The 10003-nt window shown below is 62.8% G+C and overlaps 1 protein-coding gene across 2 annotated transcripts; it reads right to left on the reverse strand.

Moving 5' to 3' along the window:
- Positions 1-10003, reverse strand: Cactin (cactin, spliceosome C complex subunit). 2 transcript variants are annotated; one of them, XM_078033572.1, is made up of 10 exons: positions 9790-10003; positions 7451-7922; positions 5620-5715; positions 5185-5330; positions 4480-4642; positions 4135-4249; positions 2765-2957; positions 1741-1863; positions 1378-1661; positions 1-1293 (listed from the first exon to the last, which is right to left on the reverse strand). In XM_078033572.1, exons 1-10 carry the CDS (start codon positions 9960-9962, stop codon positions 755-757), a joined length of 2304 nt encoding a protein of 767 aa, XP_077889698.1. In that variant the 5' UTR covers positions 9963-10003; the 3' UTR covers positions 1-754. The 2 variants fall into 2 exon arrangements, with proteins under 2 accessions (XP_077889698.1, XP_077889705.1); XM_078033579.1 differs by having other exon boundaries at positions 1-1280; positions 9790-10002.

Below are 10003 nucleotides of genomic sequence, written 5' to 3' on the forward strand. Positions count from 1 at the left end.
TTCTTCCCACCTAAGAAAATCTTTTTAGAAAACAAAGTAAAATCATCTCCAGGTCAAAGAGGTGGCGGGCGGGTCCTGGGGGAACAGGCCCCTGGGCTGCTGGGGAGGAAGGTCAGGAGTGGGGCTGGGGCTCCTGTCTGATCCTCAACCACCTGAGAAAAGGGGATGCAGGGGCACCTCCCGGGGGACTGTGTGGCAGAAACCCACTGAAGCCCCGGACCAGGTCATAGGGTCGTCTCCCAGATGGTGGCCAATGTGTCCCATCACAGGGGTGGGGACTGATCCCACAGCTCCCGGGGCCCTGGCTGCACAGCCTGGTCTCTTCTGGAAGGTGTGATGGTCCGGCCTCTGCTGCTGCCACCCTGAGTATGGCCAGCCTGTGGGAGGGAGGTCCCGGAAGAACCTGTCCAGGGGCTGACTGGCCCTGTGACAGCTTGGAGGCTGGACCTTGCCCCACATCTCCCAGGACCAGCAAGCAGCCCCATGTCTGGGCCCCTCTCCTGCTTCCTGCCCAGCTGGCCACCCTCTGCACTTTCCCAGGGTGCAGGCTGGCCTCAGGCCCCAAGCAGCCTCCTGGAGGGGGAGGTCTGAGTGACCGCTGCCAGGGTCCCTATGGAGACCTGAACACGTCCTGAACACGTCAGGACACTGCCGGGTCATCTTGTCCTGTTGTCTCCTCAGCTCTGAAGCAGATTTTGTGGCGACCCACTTCACAAACGGGAAACAGGGCCAGGGGCAGGTCCGCCGTGGTCCCTCAGCCTGGCGCCGCCCCCAGGCAGGGCCCCGCCGTCACCGCCGGTAGCGGTAGCGCTTGAAGTGGAACCAGAGCTGGAAGATGCCGTTGGCGAACTGACAGCGGAAGCCGTGGCGGTGCGAGTACTCCCACTCGCGGTTGACGATCTTGAAGGCGATGTCCTCGTAGGGCGGCCCCGCGTGGAAGCGCAGGATGGCGAAGTCGCGGTTGTCGGCGCAGGCCTCCAGGAAGTACTCGGGCGTGGAGCGCTTGTCGATGAGGTCGGGGTAGAAGATGTTGAACTTGTAGCCCTGCACGATCTTGGGCGGCGGGTTGTCGAAGTCGTAGTGCGTCTGGTTGTACTTGTTCCACTCGAAGCCCGTGTGCACGCGGTTGAAGAAGCGCGGCTTGCGCGGCCGGTACTTGTCGGCCCACAGGTAGGCCCTGCCGGTCAGCGGCATCTCCACGCTGAACTGCGCCTCGTCCTGGCCCATGCCCTCCTTGGCCCGCCGGAAGAAGATGTCCTCCGCGCTCTCGCTGGCGTCTCCTGCGGGCGGGGGCTGTGTCACCCGGGCTCAGCTTCCCGTCCCACGTTCCCTCCCCCACGTTCCCTCCCCGTCTGGGCTGCCAGCCCCGCCGCCCACCTGTGACCTGGAGCTGCTGGCGCGACAGCTGCAGGCGCTGCAGGTCCTCGTCGGGCTCCAGAACGTGCGCGTCCAACGGCAGCTCGTGCGCCGTGAGCAGGCGCGGGCTGTACCTGCCCGCGTCGTAGTCGTCCAGGCTCTGCTGGATCAGGTCCTCCTCCATGAGCACCGCCTCGCCGTCGCCCTCGCCCTCCGCCGGCGCCGCTGCGTCCCCCTCGGGCTCGGCGGGCCCGACCTCCACGGAGGGCCCGGGCGGCGTGGGGGCTGGCTCCTCAGGCTCCAGGCTGCAGAGAGCCCAGGGTCAGCCCTGTGCCCGCCCACCCCCGCCTCGCCCCTGCCCCCGCCCTGCCCGCGCCTGCCCACCTGTGGCTGGGGGACGGGGGCTCCTGCTTCAGGATGGGGAACAGGGGCCCGCTCTCCACGCCCTGCTCTTGCTTCAGCTTGTACAGCTTCTGCCGCAGCACGTCCTGGTGGCGCTCCCGGAGCCTGCGATGGGGTGGACAGCCGGGCTGAGGGGACGCCCTGTCCTTGCACCCTCTGACCCGCTCCCAACCCTGCCTCTCTTCCCAGGAATGGAGGCTGACAGCCTGCAACCCCAAGACAAGGCTTTTGGCCATAAGGATCCATGGCAGTCTGACAGGGGTGTGGCAGGGAAGGCGCAGGTCCCTGTCCTAGGGCATACAAAAGGAATAAGAACTGAAAGGCCAAATCCGGGATTGGTCAGAAGTAGGGCCCAGCTGGGCACAGTAGCCCCGCCTGTCATCCCAGCAGCTCAGGAGGCTGAGGCAGGAGGATCATGAGTTCAAAGCCAGCCTCAGCAATAGCGAGGCCCTAAGAAACTGAGTGAGACCCTGTGTCTAAGTTACAAAGTAAGGCTGGGGATGTGGCCCTGAGTCCAGTACCAAAAAAAAAAAAAAAAAAAAAAAGGAGTGGGGGCCCAGTGGGACCCGGATCAGACACATCGGATTTGGAGGCGTTTACACAATGATGATGGCAGACAGCACAGGGACCAGAGCTGTGTTTACAAGCTGCTGCCAAGCACGCTGGGAATCCGTACACAGCTGCGGAGGCCAGAGGCCGGCGGCCGGCAGGCTGCGGGGCCTGTGGAAGGCAGGCAGGGACCACCAGCCCAGGGCTTCCTGTGATGCCTGACACCAGGAAGACAAGGCACTGGTGGCTGGAGCTGGTCAGAGCTTGTTAAAGGCCAGAGACAGAGCTGGGCCAGGTGGGGGTCAGAACTTGTTAAAGGCCAGAGACAGAGCTGGGCCAGGTGGGGGTCAGAGGCTGACTCTTGGGGGTTGTGGCCCCAGCGTCATCTTCCTGTAGGGCCCAGGTCTGCAGTGGTTCCCAGCAAGGTCCTGAGAGGGGACAAGGTGGTTGTGCTCACCTGGCCCTGGCCATGTGGGCACGCAGCTGCTGCAGCAGGCTCTCCCAGTAGCCCATGTCCAGGTTGGGCCCGCCGGCCCGGATCTTGCCCTCGATGCCCTGGAAGATGACTTGCAGCTGGCTGTACGTCTTCCCCTTGAACACCGACTGCACGTCAGAGCTGACGGAGGCGTTGACCCCCTCCCGGCGCTCCCCTGCAGTGGGTGAGGCAGGGCTGTTCAGCAGGCCGGCCCTGCCCCTGCCTCAGCCCAGCCTTCCCTCCTCCGGGCCTCACTACTCCCACCCTGGCCAGATTCCTCCCCAGAATAAGGCTGGAGACAGACAGACATGGAGCGCGGTCTTGAGTTCTGGCCCTGGGGCCTCTGAATGGTGAGTGGGGGAGGCTAGGCTGTGGATCTTGATCCCACCCAGGTGAGCGACACTGAGTTTGGGGACCTTAGCCTGAGTACTGATGGCTCCGGTTTGCAGACTTCCTTCGACACACCCTCTAAGACCACATGGAGGCTGGGAGGCTGGGCCCGGCAGCCAGACTCCAGATTGTGGCTTTGCCAGTTCTAGCTGTGTGACCCTGTGTGACCCTCTCTCGGTCTTACTCCCCCCCTAGAAAAGTCTTATGGATGACACTGCACCCTGGCAGGGAGAGCCACCCACGACATATGAGCCCCCTATTCCGCATGAAGCCTGTCAACCATCTACCACAGGCTGGGGCCAGGTACAGTTCCTTCTCACCAGCAGGAAGCAGCAAGGTGCTGCCAAGACCAGAGCCCCACCTGCCCCCAGGTCCCCGTAGTCCTGTGCACAGTGGCCTCCTCTTGGCCTCAGGCACGCACAGGCTCTGCTGTGTGCATCTGGGCACCCCGCGCCTGCCTCCCCAGGTCCCCACGTGCGCTCATCGGGGGCCTTCCCTGCCTGCCAGGACCAAGGTGGCCTCCTGTAGCAGTGCTCCACAGGCTCTCTGCACCATGCCAGGTGGAGCCAGCACACAGCTGCAGGGGCACACGGCAGGGCAAGAGGGAACTGCCCAACCCCCGCTTGACAGGCTGCTCTTCAAACCCTGCTGGTAGGCAGAGGGTCAAGAGGCCACACGGGACTGGACAGGGTCTAGAAGGACCCCAGGCCCTCTGGCCAACGGACCAAGGACTTGGAATCAGCAACTAAAGACAATTCACCGTGTTTCTGAGCAGCCCGGACTCCAGGCCTGGCGCCGTCCCAGGCAGAGACAGTACTGCTCCAACTGGGCAGATGCTCAACCAGGGCCTGAGCCTCCACTGCCCCCAAATGACTACAAGGCGGTGGAGACTGCATAGGCACCAGGAACATGCCTGCCATCCCCCAGGTCCCTGGCTGGGGCAATGCTGGCCCCACAGTTACCTGGCCCCTTGCCCGAGGCCTCCAGCTTGCGGAGTTTGGAGATCTCATCCTCGGTGATGATGGTCATGTCCCGCCAGAAGTCCGCGTTCTTGCCCTGCTCCAGCTCCATGTACACCTGGCGGGGGGAGCCCCTCAGTGGCCGCGTCATTCCAGGGACCCTCCAGCCCCCACGGCCGTGACAGCCCTCTGCCTCTGCCGCTGCCAGCGGAGGACACGGCTGCGCACCCAGCGCCACGGTAGCATCCGGCTGGCAGCGGGTTTGGAAGTAGTTCCTGGATAAGGTCCCACAGGGACCTGGGGAGCAGGGGCCAGCGTGTCCTGAGGGAGGGCGTGGGGCCCGCACACCTGGATGTCCTCCAGCAGGTCCTCCATGTCGGCCACCGTGAGGCCGTTGAGGAAGGTGTAGGGCTCGTGCATCTCCACGGCCAGGTCGTCGTCCTCGGCGCTGATGTACTTGGCCAGCAGGTCGATGGGCTTCGCCCGCCCGTCCCGGATGCGGATCTTGGAGCTGGTGGGGACGGTGGGGTCAGTCAGAAGCAGCACAGCCTCCTTCCTGACCCCGAGAGAGTTTCCCGCAGGAGATGGTGAGGGAGCAGCCAGGAGGCGGAGGCTGGCGGAGGCTGGCGTGTGCCCTGAGGAGCAGGCAGGATGGGGGTGGCTCCAAGGGCCTCCTGGGCTGCCCTGGGCCTGGCTGGTGTGAGGTCTGCAGCAAGAGCCGCAGAGGCCCTGAAGCAAAGGCAAGTCAGGGCCAGGGGGCAGCGGCCACCACCTCCCCCTGGGCTTCAGCTCTGCCCCCACAGGGACATGTTCTAGGAGCTAACCTTGGCCTAGCCCCATCTGAGAGGGGAAGAGGTGAGGTCACCAGGAGCAAGCCCCTTGCTGAGGCCTGTGTGGCCAATGGCCAGCATGGCAGGGAGGGGCCAGGCCTGGGGCTCAGACATACGGTGTGTGGCCCTGGGCGGCCAGAGCCCCGTTTCCTTGTCTGTGAGGCGGATGAGGGACGGCCCAGTGCGTTCGTGTGGGAGCAGGCATGGCCGGGATGGCACCTACCGCAGCTTGGCCTGCTGCAGGTGGAAGTGGTCCTCCTGCTCCTCCCAGGTCTTGAAGTGCTCCGCCTCCTTCTCCCGCTGCAGCAGCTCCAGCTCCTGCTCCCGCAGGGCCTTCTCCCGCTCCCGCTCCAGCCGCAGCTGCTTCACCTGGAGGCCGCAGGCCAGGAGGAGAGGCCGTGGTGGGTGGCCGTGCCAGGGGCCCCGCCGCCCTCTCAGGTTTGGTCCTGGCCCCCCTGCCCTGAACACAGGGATGGCTCTAGAGAGACCCTCGGCCAAGAGGTCCCCTTCCTGCTGAACACCCAGCAGCTGGGAGTGACCAAGGAGCACTGGACCCTGCTGCGTGAAGTCCAGCCCCCAGACTTCGCACATAAACTAATCAAGCTGGCCTGTCCACACAAGTGAGCCGGCCTCCGTTGGGCCAGCCCCAAGCCCGTACCTTCTGCAGCTCCAGCCGATTGTCCTCCTGGATCCTCTTGTTCCGCTCCTTCAGCTCCTTCTCCTCCAGATGGCTGATCCCCTTCTTCTCCAGGGCCTGGAGGACAGCCACACCACTGAGCACAGACACCAGCTGCCCCGAGCCCATCAGCGTTCCCCACGGGCAGCCCTCACCTCTGTGATACCACCCACCAGCAGAAGCACCTGCTCTGCAGAGGAGAGTGCCCGGCCAGGGCGGTGCATCCACTGATGCCACTGTGCGCCCAAAGCCAACCCAGTACCACATGGCACACAGGACCAGGGCCACCAGCAGCAGCAGCAGCTTGTCCACTGAGCTGCAGACCAAGGGTGCTGAACTGACCCCCCGCCCCCACAAGAGGCCTGCAAGCAGCTCTCAGGGCAGGCAGCCTCGGCCCGACTCAGGTAACGCGGAGTCAGCTGCAGAGGCCCGTGGAGGCCAGGACTCAGTGCACCAGGATTCCTGACCACATGTGGCAGGGTCAGAGACAGTGACACAGGGACCAAGGACCCCTGGATTGCGACCTTGCCGGGGTCACCAAGGGGAGAAAGCAAATGGTTCCCCCAACTCAAACCCAAAGGGGCACAGGGCATGTAGAGGATATGGTTCTCTCCTGCGCATCCCTCTCGCTTGATGGAGGCGTGGGGATGCAGACTCAGCATCTAATCAGCTCTGTCCCCGTGGCCCCAAACTCTCTAGTATCATCTAACAGTCACGACTGTCCAAACCCCAGGGTCCCAACACCAAGAGAGGGTGCTCAAGATCCCCCCTGGCACCCAGAAAAACACACTTCTAGACGCCCTGGGGCGGCCTGGCTCAAGAGCCCCCTCAGTGGCACGCCATTCCAGGGACTCTCCAGCCTGGTGGCAGTGACAGCCCTCTCCCTCCACAGCAGCCATCAGAGAAGACGGCTGCGTACCTAGCACCAGGGGCAGCATCTGGCCGGCAGCGGGTTTGGGAGCAGTTTCTTGACAAGGGCCCACAGGGACCGGGGTAGCCAGAGGCCAGCATGTCCCCTCTGGAAAGGGAATATGTCAGCTGGGATCTGAAGGACCGGAAGGGCCAGCACGGAACGTGACAGGGCACTGGTGAGGGAACAGTGGTGCCAGGCGGCTGAGGCGCATCCTGCACCATGTCCCTGCACTGGCGGGAGCTGCTCTGGGTTCAGTCCACACCCTACACTGGGCCCGTGGGCTTGCCTCGAGCAGAAGACGTGCAGGTGCGGGAGCTGAGACAAGGTCACCTGGTGTGGCTAGGCTTCCTGGTGACTGTGTCCTCCCAGGAGAGAAGCTCAGGACAGAGACACGAAAAGAAGGTCAAGTGAAGACACAGGTATGGGCATGTCCTGTGACAACTGAGGACAAGCCAAGGGCCGCCAAGGGTCTGCCAGTGAGCACGTGAAGCCAGAAGGACAGGGAGGAACCTCGCGAGAGCCACCTCTGGCCTACAGTACGGCGAGAAAGCACACTGAGGTGTCAGCCTCATGGCCAGGGAACGAAATGACAAGCCACAGCACCTGCAGCCATGGAAAACGCCTGCACAGTCCCCATGGCGGGAGCTGGGGTGCATGGTGCACGTGTGTGCCGTATTCTCCAGGCTGAGGCGTGCTTAGCACTCGAGGCCCTGGGCTCCACCCCAGCACCAGGACATTTTAAAACAGTGTCATTGGGGCTGGGTGGAGCTCCATGGTTCAGCAAGGCCCAGCCTGTGCTGCCACCTGCTGGGCTCAATCCTAAGCACCAAAAAAATGAGTGAAACCATCCATGCAGCCTATCACAGCTCCGCCCAGCCGGGGAGGACCAGGGCCACTCACCTTATTCCAGATGAAAGTGCCCAGCAGGTTGTTGTCACCAAAGGGGTTGTCGGTGTTGGTGTAGCCCATGTACTCCTCGCCCCAGCCCATCTTCTCACGCTTCTTGCGCTCTTTGGCCTCCTTCTTGGCCAGCCGCCGCGCGCGCTTCTCCTCGGGGGTCTCGAAGGCCTTCAGCAGCTCCTCCTGCTGCTTCCGCTCCTCCCGGAGCCGCAGCCGCTCCTGCAGGCTCTGCTGCTGGCTCAGAGCTGCAGCTATCGCCCCAGGACTCTGGGGGCGCCCTGGGGACGCTGCGCTGGATGCTAAGGAGCAGGGGGACCAAGAGCGCCGGTGCCCATGGTGGGGCCATGGGCCCTGCGGCTGCTCCTCCCCAGAGTCAGACTGCGAGGACCGGTCCCGAGAGCACCACCGGGGTGCAGGGGGGCTCCGGCTTCGCCTCCCTGGGCGCTGCCACCGTTCTTCCTCTGATTCTGACCTAGGGAGAGCGCAGTCAAGGCCCACTTAGTGCCCGCTGCTCATGTCTGCTGGGAGCATGCTGCTGCCAGGCACTGTCCCCAGTTCTGGAGACACAACAGTGACCAAACACTGACACGACTTCCTTCTTGGGCTGGCTACCCAGGGTCCCGCCCCCAAACCACACTCCCCAGCTCGTTTAATACACATGATGAGAACCGCAAGAGCAGTGATTGAGGGGACTGCAGGTTAGACAGGTCAGAGGCCTCTGAAGTGGTGCCACGCAGCAGAGGCCTCCAGGAAGTGGGGAGGGAGCTAAGGGGACATGTGGAGGAAGAGTATTCCAACAGGAGGAAGAACAGAGACAAAGTCCCCAAGGAAGAAATACACCTGGCATTTCAAAGATTGGCAAGGAGGCCCTGCCCTCTGCCAGGAGGCCAGGGAGGCTGAGGGGGGCAGGTGCAGGGAGAGTGGGGGTTGGCTGGACTGCAAGGGTGTGAACCAAAGAACCCAAGTCGGCCACAGTGTCCATGGCAGGCCTGCCCAGTGGAAGCCATGTTTAGACTGATCTAAAGGACGGCAGGAGTCAACCGCGGTGTCCCAGGGTGGTTTCTTTAATGTCCCTGGAAGGCAGGGAACCACCACTAAGCACTTTTTTTTGTAAAAGGCTTTACGTATTCAGCTCTTGTCAAACCCAAACTTTGAAAACCAACCATCTTGGGGGCTTCGAATATCGACTACAAAGTTGATCACGTTATCTCATCGTGAACGACATCAACTCCAATCACGAGTCTAACAGCCAACCACCGTAAGTGACTCAAACACCAGACCACAGTACAAGAAAAAGACTGAGGGCTGGGGATGTGGCTCAAGCGGTAGCGCGCTCGCCTGGCATGTGTGCGACCCGGGTTCGATTCTCAGCACCACATACCAACAAAGATGTTGTGTCCGCCGAGAACTAAAAAAAATAAATATTAAAAATTCTCTCTCTCTCACTCTCTCTTTAAAAAAAAAAAAAAGAAAGAAAAAAAAGACCGAGTTCGTGACAACAAGGCTGACCACTGTGCTTGAGTCAATGCTAAGTTGAAGCTCATTTAAACCAGGGTCTTACTTAAGCCCTGGGGCTTCAACCTGACTCAGAAACTTCGGTGCAAGGAACAGGATGGTAAATATCTTGTTTCGACTGCCACACAGACTACGTACGACACAGCACCCAGGTGTGAACTTCCTGTGAGCCTCACAGGTCAGGGATACACAGCTGCTGCTCTTGGTGTACAGACTACCCCTGGCCGACCTCCAGGTCAGCGCTTCCTTTACACTGTGACTTGGATCTTCCTGGAAATCCTGGGTGGCAATTCATTTACCAACTCAAAGGGAAGGCGGAAAACAGCTGGAGAAGCCCCGTGGAGACCTCCAGGGCACAGATGGGCAGGACGGGCCCCAGCATCACAATCACCTAGAGCTGGGCCAGCCCTTCTTCTTTGTGCCAGGTGCACTCATGGCAGTCTGGTCAAGCGCCCATCTCCAGAAGAAAAGGACAGAGGGCCTCGGCTCCGGAGTCCACCGCGGTTTTCCCCTCTCACGCCCCCTCACTGGTAAGGGTCGTGGCCTCTGCGTCTCCAGTCCCTCCGGACTCCACGCACTTTCCCACTACGCCTCCCTCAGGGCAGCCATCTTCCAGGGACGCCTGGACCACCCACCCCGGTGCCACTCCAGCCACGCCCCTCAGTCCCTGCCCGCGAGTCAGAGGTGACTGTCACTACCCTACTGCGGACTCCCCCCGGCTCTGCGCGGCGCGGCCTCCTGCCAGCGCGCAGCCCCTCCCGCGGCAAGCCCGCCGACACCTCGGGGTCTCCCCGCTCCCGGAGCCCAGCCCGCGGCCGTCCCACCTGCGCTCCCGGCTTCGCCGTCTCCGCCTGCGCCGCCGCTCGTCCTCCCGGCGCCGCCGGCGTCGCCGCCCATGGCTCCTACTCCGACTTCGGCTCCGACTCCCGCTCTGGCTCCGCTGCCTTCGGCCCCTGCGCCCCACGGATCGCGAGCGCGAGCGTGTGTCTCGACCCATCGGCGGTGGCGGCGGCGCAGACGCAAACAACCGGGCCCGCG

This window comes from Ictidomys tridecemlineatus, chromosome 2, assembly GCF_052094955.1.
Source record: "Ictidomys tridecemlineatus isolate mIctTri1 chromosome 2, mIctTri1.hap1, whole genome shotgun sequence".
In the NCBI taxonomy this organism is placed as follows: domain Eukaryota; kingdom Metazoa; phylum Chordata; class Mammalia; order Rodentia; family Sciuridae; genus Ictidomys; species Ictidomys tridecemlineatus.